General features: G+C 41.1%; 1 protein-coding gene across 1 annotated transcript; it reads left to right on the plus strand.

The window, feature by feature from the left end:
- Window positions 1-540: 540 nt before the first annotated feature.
- Window positions 541-17072, plus strand: LOC141348762 (uncharacterized). The gene is made up of 19 exons (XM_073853039.1): window positions 541-659; window positions 1982-2098; window positions 2925-3085; window positions 5161-5307; window positions 5376-5478; window positions 6260-6388; window positions 7000-7185; window positions 7371-7615; window positions 8391-9332; window positions 10025-10118; window positions 10258-10356; window positions 10543-11925; window positions 12184-12306; window positions 12472-12600; window positions 13639-13831; window positions 14762-14886; window positions 15235-15425; window positions 15782-15915; window positions 15995-17072. Exons 4-19 carry the CDS (start codon window positions 5249-5251, stop codon window positions 16225-16227), a joined length of 4368 nt encoding a protein of 1455 aa, XP_073709140.1. The 5' UTR covers window positions 541-659; window positions 1982-2098; window positions 2925-3085; window positions 5161-5248; the 3' UTR covers window positions 16228-17072.
- The last annotated feature ends 444 nt before the right edge of the window (window positions 17073-17516 follow it).

A 17516-nucleotide genomic window follows, 5' to 3' on the forward strand; every position in this document is an offset into this window, starting at 1 on the left:
GACTGTAAGTGGACCTTGTGAGCTTCGGCAATGTTTCCTTCATTGACGTCAAACCTGATGTAGTGCGTCTTCGTGTGCCAAAACTTAACATGCGAGCAAATTAGTTCTTGGAGCTATGGCTCTTTAGTAAACTGGATTTGAGATTTAAATCAGATGGGCCTTGTTTAGGACATTGGCTTCTCATATGCTTTCATGGATTGTGATTTATAGACTCCTGTTTTCATGGAAGAGTCAGTAAATGCTGGATTGTTGGGTGAGCTCTTCCTCTATGGTTGTGCATTGTAAAACACTTGTTTTGCACTTACGAAAAGACTAAAATCTTGAGAGAATGCAGACCAAGAGCTGGAGATCACATGCCTGCTGTCGTCACATGTCCGCTCTTATCTAATAATGGATCCGGGTGGGCAGCCGTTGTCCTCAACATGGACAAAGAATGCTTACAATCCTGTGTTAACGCACAACACGAGTCAAACAGTAATGGAAAAAGCTGTGCTCAGGTCTTCAGTACATCTGTTCTACTGTCCTGTGTTGTGTAGTTTTCCAGAAGGATCGTCCATTCTGTGTATATTGTTCAGCCAAAGAAGAAAGATGTCCAGAAGCAACTGGGGAAACTCCTGACACCGAGTGGCTCCAAGCAGCACAGACCCGTCCTCTTCAAAGTGAGTTATCTCAATGAGGAGTCTGTGATCTTCACTTTCACATTCTACACTTCTGCAGTGAAGCCCTGTGTCGCTGAGTCAAAATATAGATTTTTTTCCATTTATTGTTGATCTTTTGAATGACGATAAGCACCCTAGTTGCATGAGACTTAAAGACTTAAAGAATAAATCATGTCTCATTTAATCTATCAATCAGACCTTTAAAAGTAGTTCACTTCCAGAACAAAAATGTACAGATATACTCACCGCCTTGTCATCCAAGATGTTCATGTCTTTCTTCAGTCATAAAGAAATTGCTTTTTGAGAAACATTTCAGGATTTCTCTCCACATAGTGGACTTCTTTGGTGCCTGCCAGTTTGAACTTCCAAAATGCAGCTCTAAAGGACTCTAAATGATCCCAGCCAAGAAAGAAGGGTCTTATCTAGTGGAACAATAAGTTATTTTTTACAAAAAATATACAATTTGTATACTTTTCAAGCTCAAATACTAGTCTTTGAAAAGGGTGTTTGGCCACTTTTGCATGTTCACTTTGCAAACAGTGGGTTTGTACCTCTGAAGCGATGTAGGATTTTGAAGTTGAAGGAGAATTTTTATTTTTTTTTTAAATAGAAAATAACTGATTGTTTTGCTCGATAAGACTCTTCTTCAACGGAAGCTGCATTTTAGAAGTTCAAACTCTGGGGCACCATAGATATCCAATATATGGAGGGAAATCCTGACATGTTTCCTCAAATGATTTACATCTGAAGAAAGACAGACATGAACATCTTTGACAAGGAGGTGAGCACATTATCTGTAAATCCTTGTTCCTTTAACTGTGGGAAGATGCAGCTTGTGATCAACATGTTACCTCAGGATAGTCATCCAGTGTTTATAAGTGGGTAGTTTGCTAGAAAAGTACTTATATCTGTTAGTATATCTGAATGAATCTGTCATGAGCAGGAGTTTTGACCTGCCATTATTAAAACAATTACATATTGAGACTAAAAAATTAAAAGGCTGTGTAAACGCAACCGTTTCTTGGTCAAAACCTTTTAAAACTTGGTTTAAGTGTTTTTAAATATGCATGTAGATATAGTAAATGGCTATTGACTAATAGTTTGAGCTAATGCCATACGGAATTGAAAGGGTTTGTTGTAGTTTACATCGGTGCCTGTTGTCCAACACCATATTCAAAATCTCAGACTACAACATAAGAACTGTTCTTTATCAAATTATGAAATCAATTTAGTATCCTTGATTTCAGTTGTATTTCTTTCTGCATTACAGTGGTCGGTTTGGTTTTAATGTTGAACTCATGTCTTTTCTTGCATGTGAACAGCGCATCTTCCTCAAAGAGGTTTTTGAGCTTTCCAACTACATCGACAGAAGCCAGTTAACGTCCAGTTTGGGTGGATACCTCATATACTGTCATAAGAGTTGGGTGGCCTTTGTTAAGGTAGGAGTTTTGCATATTTGCTAAGTGTGTTAAATTATGAAAGTGTCTAAATGCAGAAAAGTTCGTGTGACTAAGCTGATTTGTTTAGGGGACAAATGCTCTTATAGGATCAGTTATGAAAACAGACTCCAGTGAAAATATCCCACCATAATGTGTGTGTGTGAGAGAGAGGGATATCTGAATCCATGTGATGGCCTGTTCCTGTCCTCCCTCCAGCATTTATTCAGATCTGAGCGGGCAGACATTGCATAATTGAGCAGTGTGTTTGTGTTTGATTCTCTGGCTCCGTCAGCAGCAGAATGGATCAGTCATGCCGCAGCAGAGTCTCATGATCAGCCCTGATGGCCTTAGATAACAGTTGACGTACTCCACGCTTTTTTTTTTTTCTTTTTTTTTTTTTGTAACTGCAACATCTCCCAGATCCTCACAGCTTCAACAGCTCACTGTAGGCGGTTGTGTTTAGCATGTGTGTGTGTGTGTTGTGCACTGACTCAGATGTGTGTTTCATTAGTGAGTGCATTCATGAGCACATCGTCTCTATTGTGTGTCGTCCTGGAGAAGCTTCAGAGGACAATCATCTCAGGGTCATTAGCATGTGAAAGGGTCGCACACAGACTACGGCATGCTCGTCATCGCCATCCAGTATCCGCTCAGGGTTTGAATGTAGGCTTTGGTAAAGGTGTGCTCCTCTGGTTAAGAGTGATGGGGCATGTTTCTTTTGGTACCATAGTAAAACTTTTAAAGGTAACTGGAGATGATTCTGTTAAGGAGGTGAATCTGGTTTTGTATCTTAATCTGTGACAGTCTCGTCTTCTGGTTTGTGCAGGAGATTGATGGATTTGTGCAGGAGTTTCTATTGGTGGTGAACAGACTGCCGTCCTGCATCTCGACTCTACAGTCACTCTCGAAACGTCCCATCCCTACAGATTTGGAGCAGCTGCAGGAGTTTTGCTATGTGAACGAGGCACGCTTCCAGCAGCTCAGGAGGTGCAGTGTTTATTTTTTTTTTATTTTTTATTTTTTTTTCAAGTGAGTGGTTGAGGTGGATGTCATAACTCTCCAGCACATACCGTTCACTAATCTTACTGGGATTTACTGCACACAAATCCGATTTGGCTCTCAAACCAAATGTGTAGGGCTGTCTGTAACCCTGTCATGTAGTGGTCAGATGTGATGAAGTGAACAAATCAAGTGCCAACAATAATGGTGCCTTTTATTTAAATTCATATGACAGATAAAAGGGGGGGGGGGGGATTTTTTATTTTTTTTTCTCCCACAAATGTCATGAGCACCAGATGCTTTGACGTGTTCGTTCTCTACTGTGTCCAAAACCACTGACTTTTTTCAGTTTTTAGTAGGGATGCACCGAATGTTTGACAATATCTAAATGAATAAAAAGGCTGAATAAATTGCACCGAACAATGACATGACGTGATCAAATAGAGGCGCGCACTATTGCAGCAAACGTGGTCGGTGTGGAAGCATTTAAAACTGTCAGAGAAAGGTGCAAAAATCATTCCAAGCACCAACAGCGAGAGACTGTTTAGAAGTGCATCGCATGTCTTCATGAGAAGAGAAAGGGCTCATTGTTGCTGGTTATTGTACGATGACTGAAATCACCAAATGGCCTTAAACCATTAGTAAATAAACTACAGAAAGTTATATATCTAATGCGCTGCACGAGCTTGTGCAAAGGGTTCAAAGTCCAAAGCGTGAGGAGAAACGGCGTAATTGGAATCATACATCTGCTGCTGTCAGCAAGAAGTAGTACTGAGGTGGTCTTGTGGATTTCTGCCAAAATAAAAGGCCAAGAATTTTCATTTCGGTGCATCCCTGGTTCTTAGTCATTATTATGGTTCACTATAAGTGCTGCGATCTAGGAAAACCCAACACATGGTGAAATGTTAATGTTAATTTTTAGGTTTTGATACCATATGACATCTGGGTTCAAGCCCTTTCCAAAACTTTTTTTTTTCTTTTTTAAATTGTCCATAGCTTGAAAGTAACAAGTTATGGCTATTTTAAATTGGCTGATGGCTATAAATTTCAGGAATGGATTTTGAGAAACTGGTTTTACTTTCATGGGCGTAGTCTCTGAACTTTTGATCACCCCTTGTACGTTAACATAGCATGAATGGTGTGCCTTGTAGTTTGTTTAGGAAAGTGAGCACAGCGCAACTGTTCACGCACCTTTTCATATGACAGACTGTCATCGGACTCCTCTTTAGTAACTTCAACGTCCGATTCTTCATATCTGGATGTAAAAGCGTCATTAAAACCTTGATTGGCACACTGACATCAGGATTGAACGGAATGAAATGAGTAAAATCAGCTACAGTACTTCAGACTGTGTTTTTGTGCTCCGCCATCTCACGATATTAATAAAATAAAACTTTGCATGCCATACTTTACAAGGACTAGCAGGGAATGTGCATTGATGCACGTCGCCTTTCCATACTAAACAAGTGATTTTGGCAAGATATTTTCATAGATATACAAGGTGGTATAGAATAATAATTTAATGATCTAATTTATTTACATTCAACCTATATTTCAAATTTCCTAAAAGTGTCCCAACACGACGTCTGACTGGTTTTCCCAGATCGCATCACATATGAGGAGAGTGAGTGAAAACTGTTTTGAACACCGCTCCAGACATTACAGTCTTTAAAAAGTGCTTTCATTTGTCATAAATTGAGTAAATGATGCAGATTTTGTAGCTGCTTACAAACATGGTTTGTGTGTATTTGGACTATTGACCAACAGAGCGCATTAATGTATGGGATGAAAAAACATACAATGCCACAGGCTTAAGCCTTTCTTTGCTGTAGAACAGTGGTGAAATCTGGTACAGTAGGTTTGTTTTACATAAGAAATAATACTTGAACACCATGCTGTTTCTATTAGTTTCTTGCACAGATAAAATCTGTCATTTGACACTTTATAGTGTTATATCATATTGGCTCTCTGTATAGAAATCCATGTCTAACATGTGCCATAGATATCTGTGTCTATTTGTAACTTGTGTGTGTGTGTGTGTGTGTGTGTGTGTGTGTGTTTAGGGATCTTGGTTTGGATGACTTGTTGAAGCAGTGTGAGGGTTTATTGGAGAAACTGCGTTTCCCTGAGAATGAGCCCTGTTTTCATGCTATGGCTGGAACCCTCCTCTACACGCACACCGCGCTAGAGATGCTCCACAACTACAACCGGTATGAACGTCTTCATGAGGATGGATAAATACCCTCTCCATGTATGAATGCATTTCTCTTTTTGTCAGGATAACCGCAGCGGTGGAGAAAGTGGAGTTGCTGTGGCAGCAGGCCTTTTCCAAAGCCCACATCCAGCTGCAGGTCCTCCATCTGCAGAGAGAGGCTCAGCAGGTAGGTAACATTTTAACATTTTAATTCAGAGTAGGGCTGTGATGGTGGTAAAATAAAGATAAATTAAATTTTGCAGTAAGTGTGGTTATGAAAAATATTGCACAATTATTTCTTGGTAATACACATTTGACTGTAAAGCACAGTTTGTTTTGGGAAGCATGCAAAATGTCGTTTTTACATGGAAAATGTATGTATTCTACTCTTACTAAAAATGCCATTCTTTTGTAGTATTATACTAGTTAAAGAAGCACTCTTTATGTGTGATTTAGTCCCAAATTGAGGGCAAGTTTTGTTTTTGAAGGCACTTTTGTGACACTTTCTTTCTTTATACAAGTGCAAAACACTGACACAATTTGATTTCTTGAGGATTTGATACCTAAATAATGGTAACTTTGTAACGATGAAATTTAAAACAAAAAAAGTGGAAACTAATAAATCCATAAGTGCTCCTCTGCTTCCATCCACTGGTTATAGTGGTCATTTTATAGTATATTTTGGTCCTCCTATATCCAAAAATAACATTTTAAACATTTCCATAATTTTAAAGCTCTAAAATGAAGTATTTGAAAGTCATTAAAAGTGCTTGACTTTCTCTTTAAAAAGGTTTTGCACACTCGGAAAACCAAAAGTTACTACACTAATTTCAATGTCAGTGCTGTTTGATACATTTATAATACAGAGAATTCTGGGCTGAATTCCAATGCTTGTCACTAGTCTTGAGTGCTGTGTTTTAGTAATTATTTTGAGGTTTATTTCATGCCAGCTCCTGCTCTTATTTCAGATACAGGAGCAGATGGTTGCGTTACACAGGGAGAAGGTTCAGCCTTACAGAACTGATGTGGCTAAAGACGCCCACAGGGCCGAAGAGCTACGGCTAGAGTTTGAGACTTCAATATACACCCACGCAATGGTGCGTAACCATCCTGTTAAGACCGTTAAACCAAAGTGTACTTCAGTTTTTACACATACGTTAGGGTATGCGTACAATACACACATCTTCAGCATAGTACATGCATTCTGTACACGCTCAATCAGATGTTTCTAAATGTCTATACAATTATTGAGCCAAGTGAACATGCACTTTTTTTTTTTTGGTTCTAATTAGTTTGTCCGCTAGGTGTCAACACAGGCTGTTTTACATTTTATGATCATGCATGCTGAGCCTATCAAATGGAGTATACTTGGTGTGTGTGCGCAACTAAACATGCAGCTTTTAGTGTTTGCCTTAAAACAAGTATACTTTAGGGTTAAGTCTGATATCACCTATTCAAATGCCTTTGGCCCAATTCACAAAAAAGACTCATTTGGCTCATGTCATCTTGTCCTGTTTTTATCAGGCTGTTGAATAAGTACTTATGATTGATTCATGTGGTCAATATCTGATGTGTTTAATGACAAGAAAGGCCACATTGTATTGACCTGTATAAATGCAACATTTTTCCAGTGACTGTTTGAGCGTGAAACTGCGTCACATTCACATGCCTGGCAGAATTTCTGTATGACCTAATATCTTGTGAACAGGCACTGGTTCGTCGTGCTGAGGACGTCATCCACACATTAGCCGAGACTGTCCCATTAAGTGAGAGGAAGCCTACGGAGCCGTGGGTGGAGGATTTGTCCAGATTAAAGGAGAACCTCTGCTCTGCTGTTCAACACCTGTATCAGACTCTGAGGATAGTGTCTGACTTCCATCACATCCGCAACCGAGTATGTGTGCTTGGTACATGGGTGCGGGGTCCTGTGTCAGTAATGTACAACAATTTGGTGTAGATTAATTTGGTAGAAACTCATCATATTAGAGAGATGAACTGTGTCATTTGACAAGGATCTTTTTATGGGTCAACAATGAGTTCAAAATCAAATGTGTAACGAGTTGTTTTGATTCTCAATAGTGTAAGAACTGGTACAGCCTCGTGCTTCGTGAGAGCCTCCTGCAGGAGCTGCTGTGGAGTGGACATTGTGAGATGAGCAGTTCCCCTGACCTGCGATCTGGCCTGTCGAGTTGCCGACGAGGAGTCGAGACCTTCCTCAGGAGAAACCCCTGCCCAGAGGTGCAGGAGCTGGTGAAACTGGCGCATCTCTCTAATGTTATAACAGACCCACATCTTCGGCATACTGGCACACAGCTGTCTCACAGGTACATATAGAGAAAGCTGAGGGCCACTTATGTGTCAAAGTGTCAGATTAATCGGTCTAATTTATATCAACCTTTTGGAGTTTCTGTTGATCACTATAAAAGTTATAAAGGTCTTTTGGTTCGTTTAGAAATGCCATGCAAGTGTAGTAAAGAAGTTCAACAAAAATGTACAGATAAATGTACTCACCCATGCTTTTCTTTCCTCAGTCGTAAAGATTGTGTTTTTTATTTTTTTTCATATAGTGGACATCTATGATGTCCTGAGTTTGAACTTCCAAAATGCAGTTTAAATGCAGCTTCAAATGATCCCAAATTTGGTTATAAACTATCTACTATGGAAGTTTTTCTGATACCCTTACTTTCTTGAACCGGAAAAAAAGTGAGTGTTTGAAGTTAGTGTATATAAGTTGTAATTTAAAAAAAATAAAGAAATACCGATCGATTCACTAGATATTACCCTTCCTCTGCTGGGATCGTTTACAAACACTTTTGGGATAGTTTTAAGCCACATTTCAACCGCATTTTGGAATTCAAACTCTGGACAGCACAGAAGTCCACTATATGGCACATAATCCTGAAATGTTTTCCTCAAACGTAATCTTTACGACTGAAGAAAGACATGATCATCTTGGATGACAAGGGGGTGAGTACATTATCTATAAATCTTTGTTCTGGATGTGAATTTCTCCTTTAAGAAATGCATCCTTTATGGTAAAATCCCAGACTTGTGCTTTATGGAGCTTCTGTTTGAACAAGTGTTCATTACCATCCACAGATGCATGACTCTGAGGAGACTCTTGACCTCTCCTGGTGCAGTCCCCCTTCATGACCTCCAGCTTGCCCTCCAGTGGCAGTACGAGTATCTCAAGGGTCACCACAAGACCTCAGACATCACTTCCCCTGAGGATGAGCGCATTACCTGCAATCTGCCTCCGGACTCGGCCACTCATGCGGTTTCTCAGTGTGAGAGCTTGTGTGATTTAGCCAAGTGGCCTTCTGTAGGCGACTGTCATCAACAGGTCTCATCAGCTTTGGGATCAGCTGCAGGCAAACCTCCATCTCTCAGCTCATTTGACTCTGGTTTTGATGGAGCAGGAAGCAGTCACTTGGATAGCAGGAGTAGAAGAGAGCTTCTCCCTAGGATTCTAGTAAATGGAGACTCTGGAGACACCGCTTTCAAGTCAAAACCTCTTCATGGACAGATTCACGAGGAGAACATAGGGAGCGTGTCTGATTCTGAAGACCAGCGTGAGGAGCTAGGGTTTAGTTTAAGGAGGGATGCCACTCGTGCCAGTATTCAGATCGTTCCCAAAATAACCTCTGACTCTCTGAACCTTGAGATCATGGTGAAGCGCTCTGCAACGCTACCCAAGAATCCTTGGCTCAGCCTTCCTATCGATGATTTGGAGAGCTCTTATACGGTCACCATTACGCCCAACTCTTCCAATCCGCGGAGGGACCTGAGGAGCCCCAGCCTCTCTGAATGCTCGGACCAGGCACAAAATCGGCCTGCACAGAAGGGTAACCTGGGATCTGCTCTCAGCCAACAGCACCGGAATCAGGAAAGCTTTGAGGAGTTGGAGCTAAATCCAATGGGTAATGTTCTTTCCAGTACCTTAACAGATGAGGACAAGCCCAGCAGTACAGTAGATGGAGATCCTTCTCTTCTCTGGGACACGTTTGATCTTCACAACCTCAGACGGGACTCTTACGAACGGTTAGACCCCTTTTTTTTTTTTTTTTTATAAATGGTAACAGATTTGGAGAAATGTAGCATTACAACACTTGCTCACCAATGGATCCTTTGCAGTGAATGGACGCCGTCAGAATGAGAGCCCAAACTGCTGATAAAAGCATCACAATCCACAAGTAATCCACAAAAAAAAGGACAAAAGATGAAACAAATTAATCAAGACATTTTTAACAGCTCTTAACTAATATGTGGCTGGATTTTGATGTGATACAACAGGAGATGGACTTTTTCACTGGAGGAAGCATTATGGACTAATATTTTAGCCAGAAGTGAAAGCTTGAAGTTAAAATCATGAATGATTTCTTTCTTGCTTGCTTGCACAACTTTTGTAAGATTAAGATGTTAACTGATGGACTGGAGTGGTGTGGATTATCGTATTTATCAGCAGTTTGGGCTCTCATTCTGATGGCACCCCTTCATTGCAGAGGATCTATTGGTGAGCAAGTGATGCAATGCTACATTTCTCCATATCTTATAAAGAAACAACTCTACATCTTAGATGGCCTGTGGGTAAACTTTCATTTTTGGCTGAACTCTTCCTTCATTTACACAGAGTAAGCACAAGCACTGAGTTAGATGTCTATGGCCTGCATCTGCTGGATGTTCCAGATGTGTGGTGTTTCTTCTAAGGGTTTGTGTTCTTCTCTATTGGTTAGGTTGGATATGTCTCTGGGTGACTGGGTTCAGATAGAACAACAAGAGCTGAAAGAGGTGGAGGAGACTTTAGACAGGGCAGCTGAGATACTACAGGTGTGTCTTCTGCATCTCTTCTGTTATGTTGCATTTGTGTATCATGTAATGCATAATCGTATAAAGACTTAAGATGCAAAAAACCTCCAAGTCTGTCTGAGATATTTATACCCCTAATATACTCTAAATCACTTTTCAGGAGGAAGAGAATGTGCTTGCACAGGAAGTGGTGCTGGATGAACTGTTGATGTCAGAGGACTTGCACAAACACTGGCCCTTATGGACTGAGCAGAGTATGGTGAGTCTTAATCTGCCTAAACACCTTGGCTGGGTTTCATAGACTGGTTTTAGCCTAAACCAGGATTAGGCCATAGTTCAATTAGGACATTAAAGTAATTTTTTATAAATGTGCCTTAAATTACTGGTGTGCACCTTTTGTGTGAGCAACTACAATATTGAAATAGGCCTTGTCTTTTCCTTCCAGATGTCCCCAAGTGAGCTGGCTGAATCTGGTGTGATTGGATTGGACGATGTCATTCAGAGTGACCTTGCTTCCCTAGACTCTGAGACTCTGAAATCTAGTAAGATTAGTGAAGACTACTCTGACGCTTTGGTATTATCCAATAAAAGTCCATCCACATGTGAAGAGCCTGTGCAGCTGGACACTAGATGTACTGCGGTACACCGAAGTGGGATCCTTCAAGATCTTAGAGACATTCAAGTTCTTGAGGAGCAAATTATGGAAGAGCACTTGAAACTCGAGACGCTGCGCTGCACCAGGACTAACGGTCTTGATTCAGAGGAGACAACGCTGAATCCCATCACCACTCGCAGCTCCTGCAGGGAAAGGAGGATGTTCCTGCAAGAGCTGGAGAAGGAGAAACAGGAAGTAGAGAAGATGGAGAGAAGCCTGAGCAGAGACATGGAGAAGGCAGGCAAGGCGAAGAAGAGGACAAGCAAAGGCCGCAGAGTTGTGAAGTGTTCAGTCATGGAGAGGAACTCAAAACTGAAAGATCTAGACGATGAGTTATTGAGGAAGTGTAGCCTCCAGCAGCAGAGTCCTGAATCACTTTCAGACTTAGACAAAGCTCACCATACAGACACTAAGAACACTTCTGACATTGAAAAGTGCGCCAGTTCAAATCAAGCTGAAGATGCTGAGCTCACAGACTCTAGTTTGACTGCGAGTTCAAAAAGCCAGCCCGTTTCTACCACGAGCCTCGGATGTCCTGCAGCTCCTGACTCTGAATCCCTTCAGGACATTCAGTCTTGTCTTGGGGAGACTGTTGCAGTGAGCAATTTGTCTGAGAATGAGAAACTAGAAGCTATGTACTCCAGTGAAGTCCCATCACACCTGGCCAGCACAAGTGTTCATGCTGAGCATTCAGAGAATGAAGCGTCTTCCTGCGACGGTACAGACGCTGGAGATCCAGCAGTGGATCAAGTAGAGCTGAAGATAGGTGAAGTGTATTCGACTCAGGAGATCGGTGATGTACAAGGTGCGTTTGATCCTGGAGGCGTCTCAATCGCTCCAGTGCCGGCACCACGCAGGGTGATTCGGAATGATTGTGTTCGTAATCAAGAAGAGAGGCGTCCATCAGACTCTGAAGGAATGACTGACAACCCTGATTCCACCTGTGCCTCAAAGCTCATGCAGAACAATAACAACAACACCGCGGTGGTGTGCAGTGAACAGACGCCAAAGAACTGTTCCTCCACAGCCGCCACTGAGACTCATGACAACTCCAGATCTGCGGTGGTGACTGGGCCGTGTGTGGCCTATGATGGGATCTATGACGGAGGATCCATGAGAGCAGCCAGCAGATCTACACTCAACCAGCTGCAGCTCCACACATCCACCAGACAGGTGCAGACCACACTACTTAAACACTCTGCTCTAGGGGTAAAGAGGGGTATATGTTATGTATAGTCCAAGTGTTGCGAAAACAATCAGTAAAATATCTTATAAAAAGTCTAATGATGGTCAAAACCCCATGAAATATTGAAATATAACTTGTCAATATCGTCACTCCTAGTTGTCGTTGTAGTTTTGTTTACCATAGAGTGTGTATTATGTGAGTGTCTTTTCCAGACAGATGTTTGTTTGTTTTCTGTTGTGAATTAGATGAGTGATTATAAGACGCCCATCGTGCTGGACACAGGCTCTGGTCTGATGAAGGCTGGATTTGCAGACCAGGACCTTCCAACTACGGTGTTCCCCACAGTCATAGGGCGTCCCAAATATGAGGCAAACCCTTTCTCCTGCTTTACCGGAGTGTACTGTATGCATGGATAAATATAAATGGATAAAATGTTGCAAATCTGAAGTGCTTTATGGTTTATAATGTCACAATCCCTCAATGCCTCAGTGCTTCTGTTGGTCTGGACTAAAGGTGATGCTCTTGTATTGCAGGAAGTAATGAATGGAAGCTTGGACAGAGAGCTGTATGTTGGGCATGATGCGCAGCACATGAGAGGAGTGCTAACCCTGAAATATCCCATCAGAAATGGCATTGTTAGCAACTGGGATGAGATGGAGATGGTGAGTTCTGCGAGCGTGCACTTTAAGACAATCAAAGCTACTTGTATGGGAATGGTCTTCCTAGAAAGTTCACTACGCCTAAACAGGCAGACAGAGTATTTTAGGTTTTAGATATTAATACTATGAAAGCAGGCAAAATCCTTCAGTCTTGTCGGTTATCTGACAGTTTTCCTTAACCAACGTAACACATTTGAGTGCATTTTGTCCCAGAGGGATTGAAGAGGAAAAAACGTGTTTTTGGTAAAGGAACAACTTTGCTAATATTTCAGGACTCCCGAAATTGCAACCGTGAAAAATGTATCACTTTTTCATATGAAAGTGAAAATTCATGTCACTGAAACAATTTATTTGAGAACTTTTCAGAGTAATATTTAGGTTTTAAGAATAAACATGCGGGTTTCATAAATGTAGACTTGAGCAATCATGAGTTATAAATGAAAAGGAACGTAAATTGTTCATTCCAGTGGGGTTAATACTGGTAATCAGTAAAAAGATTCTTGTTCTTATAAATTTCATAACTTCATGCATTCAAATAACACTTCTCAATGTTGAAAGGTTAATTGTAACCATGAGTGCTTGTGGTGGCCCATTACCAGTGCATAACAAAAATGACCAATTAAAGGATAAATAACTATCAGGCATATCACAGACGATTATCCTTCAATCTTGAGAAGCAGAAATCCTGATCAGTTCATCAGGGATGCTCTCAATAACTAGCAGTTACCATGAGGTAGCAAGTCTTAGTTTTTAATGCTAACAATCTGAAAAATGTGTTTTTATGTAACAGACTTGTGACCAATCTTAAGTTAAATGACTAACTTGTAACACTAGCCTAAGCTTGTTATGCAACCGGTTCCTGGTGTTTCTACAAACATTGTTACTGAATGAAACAAAGTAGGCTGTGAATGTTTCTGTATGTTTCACAGTAAAAACAAAAGCACAAGAAAAGCCATGCCCTCCACCAAACAAACAGTTTCACTTGAGTGTTTTGTAATGGAGCTTTTTTTTTAGTTGTGATGTTCTTGCTGTGTGTTGTAGATCTGGCGTCATGCGTTCCAGCAGCTGTGTGTGTCTCCTGAGGATCATCCGGTGCTGCTGACCGAAGCTGCCATGAACCCGCTGCAGAACCGCCAGCGCATGGTGGAGCTGATGTTTGAGGCCTTCAGTGTTCCGCTCACGTTTGTGGCGGTGCAGGCTGTTCTGGCGCTCTACGCTTCGGGACGAACCACCGGTAAGTCAGTTCCACCTACACTGTTACTACTATTTGTCTGGAGCCTGTTTGGATTTCTCCTTGTAGAGTCATGTTTATACAAAAGCCCTCCAATTGTTCCAAACCTGTGACTTTCTTCTGTCTAACACAAAAGATGTTGTGAAGAATGTGTGTAACCAAACAGTTGGTGGAAACCATTGACTTCCATTTTTGAAGGGGATACCAGCAACTGTTTGGTTACCCACATTCTTCAAAATATCTTTTGTGCTTAACAGAAGAAAAATATATCAGACAAAGATTGGACCAATATGAGGCTGAGTAAATTATAACATTGTAATTGCAAAAGAGTAATTAAATGGGATAATTTCACATGAGTGCTACTCCAATTTTTTTCACCCACTTTAGTGATATCTGACTTTTTTTTAATCATTGGCCTAAATGTTGGTGTTTCTCTAATTATGAGGACACTTTGTGGGATTGGATGTAATATGTGACCCTGGAGCACAAAACCAGTCTTAAGTCGCTGGGGTATATTTGTAGCAATAGCCAAAAATACATTGTATGGGTCAAAATTATAAATTTTTCTTTTATGTCAAAAATCATTAGGAAATTAAGTAAAGATCATGTTCCATAAACATTTTTTTGTAAAATTCCTTCTGTAAACCTATCAAAATGTAATTTTTGATTAGTAATATGCATTGCTAAGAACTTAATTTGGACAACTTTAAAGGTGATTTTCTCAGTATTTTGATTTTTTTGCACCCTTAGATTTCAGCTTTTCAAATAGATGTATCTCGGCCAAATATTGTCCTATCCTAACAAACCATACATCAATAGAAAGCTTATTTATTGAGCTTTCATATGATGTATATATCTCAGTTTTGTAAAATTTAACCTTATGACTGGTTTTGTGGTCCAGGGTCACATATGGTGCTATGTGTGTGTTTTTAGGTGTGGTGCTGGACTCTGGTGACGGTGTCAGTCACAGTGTTCCTGTGTTTGAGGGTTACTGTCTGCCTCACGCTGTGCAGCGCTTTGACCTGGCCGGATCCCACGTCACCCTGCAGCTCCAGAAGGTGCACATGAATTACTGGTGTTTATTACTTGGAAGCCAAGTCTCAGATTTCAAATAGTCAATTCTATAACTAAATCCCAATGTTTTTGTTGCCTTTTAATGTGCAAAAACACATTTACCACAGGAAAGAAATTTGGTCAGCTAGATAAGTAACTCTAGAAAGGAGCGTTTTGATAAATATATGCACATTCATTATTGTCTTTTAACATTTGAAAATGTCACAAAAACAAGTTGTCATGGTCACTTGTTTGTTCAACAGAATAGTAGGAACATACTAAAGTTGATAAGGACTGTCTTCTGTTTTATGCAAATGTTTATATCTGAATTAGTGTATTGTGGTGTGTTGCAGCTGCTGTTGGAGCAGGGGGTGTGCATGCGGACGTCTGCGGAGCTGGAGATCGTGCGTGAGATGAAGGAGAGCTGCTGCTGTGTGGCGCTGGATTACGATGCGGAGCTGAAGAGCACAGGAAATGCCGCCTCAGAGATGCCCTACACGCTACCTGACGGACGGATCGTCTCGTTGGCTACCGAACGCTTCCGGTAACCCACAACCTCGCAGTTCTGCTGGAGTCTGAGATGTTATTTGATGCATCGTTTTAATTAAATTGCCACTTTCATTGGTAACAATCCTCTGTGTTTGTGGTTGCCATATCAAGAGTTTAAAACACATCAGTTTTTTATCTGCAGAGTAGTTTACTTAGTCGTCCTGACTTGGCAATCAGTCATTTTGGTGTGCATTTTAATTGTTGAGAGAAGCATGCAGCAATATGTACACTTATCTAAACTCAGATTCTCGGATGTTTGCTGACAGGCCACACAAGCTCACAAGCAGTGGTTTACTAAGACTTTTAATATAGCCTGCGTCAGGAGATTGACTGTCTGATATCGTCACACAGGGCACCTGAAATCCTCTTCAGGCCGGAGCTGATCGGACGAGATCATTATGGGATGCACGAGAACGTCTTCAGATCCATCCTGCAGTCAGACATCGACCTGCGCCGCAGTTTTGTGGGAAACATCCTCCTCTCAGGTAAGATTCACACAAAGCTGTGCAGTCATCAGCAGTGCTGCTCTCTCTGGTGTATGTGAGACGTGTGTCTGTCCTGCAGGTGGGAACACGCTGCTCTCAGGCCTCCCCACACGCCTCCAGCAGGAGATCAGACTCATGTGTCCGGCGGATCTGAGCGAGTGCGTGCGGGTCATCAGTCCCAGCGATCGGGATTTCTCGGTGTGGTGTGGAGGAGCGGTGCTGGCCAACATGCCCGACCTCTGCAGCGCCTGGATCAGCGCCGACGAGTACGAGGAGTTCGGTCCACAGATCGTCTTCAGGAAGTGCTTCTGATCCAGGACTGATCTTAAAGCGCTTTTAACACTTTTAGACAGGGTTTTGTTTTTGGTGCTCTAGAGTGTAGGAGAGATCACTAATAGTGCCAAGTGTTGATGTAGTCTTTTAGGACTCTTCTAGAGCCTGAATGCTCATGTACTGAGTCTGTGTTTTTAGTTTCTAAGAGAAAAATGACCCTTTTAAGCTCAACATGAAGAGCTCTTCATAACTGGTTGTATCAATCAGATTGTTTGTCTCTTTGCCACTTTAATTATAATCTAATCAATCATGTCTATGTACATTTTATATGTGTGTGTTTAATATATCTATGAGATATTAATGTGACCTGTTGAGTGTTCTGATGCTTTTCATGAGGCTCATACTGCAACTATTACTCGTGTTTCCAATCATTACATCTATGAATGTGGTTCACAGGCTTCAATAAGACGTGTGACTGATCCTTTTCTCAATCATATGCGTTTCTTCGCTTTTCCTCAGACACGTCTGTGTGTATCTGCTGTGTTTTGATTTGCTGAGCAGGTTTGAGTTGATTTGCATGAATCTCACTTCACATCTTTTCATTTGTATTTTCACTTTGGTTTTGTTTTATCTGAGGAGGTTTTGAGCTGCATATGGATCCGTCAGTCTTTGGGCCTTGTGCGGCTCGTCTGTTGATCTCTGTGAGGTTTGCTCTTGTTTACATATTCATTAGCTGATCCAAATTCTGTTGTTCAGCGGTTTAATGCGCTCTATAAGTTGCTCAATGTATTTGCCTTGAATGCACTGTGATCCCGGCACATGTTTAGCATCAGTGTCTGTTAACTGGCTAATGTCTGGAACTTTTTACAATAAATATGACTTCTAAACAAGCAGCTTCTTGTTTGTCAACTCGGATGTTCTTGTTGATTTTCTGCTTGAAAATGATGGTAAAGGAGTAGATTTGTTTGTAGCATGTTCTCAGTAGCTCTCATCTGATTTGCTCAATGTGTTTTTTGAATGCTGTAGTGCTGCCCGCTAGGGCTGGAAAAGTATATTGATGCATCGCAAATCAAGAAATGGTTCTGCATTGATTCTGAGATTTTCTGAATGCATCACAATTCCTTCTAAAGTCGGTTCTGAGCTTAGTTTTGAACCGCAGATGGCACTGCATGCTTTAGAAACAGCCGTACTCTGCTTGTTTCCAAATCCTTACACACTTGAACCTCAAATAGTCATAAAATTTGAAGAGTTTGAAGCAAATTACAAGGGTATTCACAGTGGGCTGTTTACAAATCTCATGTCATAAAATCATTCTGAGCCGAAGTGAA

The sequence above is a fragment of the Garra rufa genome, chromosome 13 (genome assembly GCF_049309525.1).
Source record: "Garra rufa chromosome 13, GarRuf1.0, whole genome shotgun sequence".
Taxonomy (NCBI): Eukaryota; Metazoa; Chordata; class Actinopteri; order Cypriniformes; family Cyprinidae; genus Garra; species Garra rufa.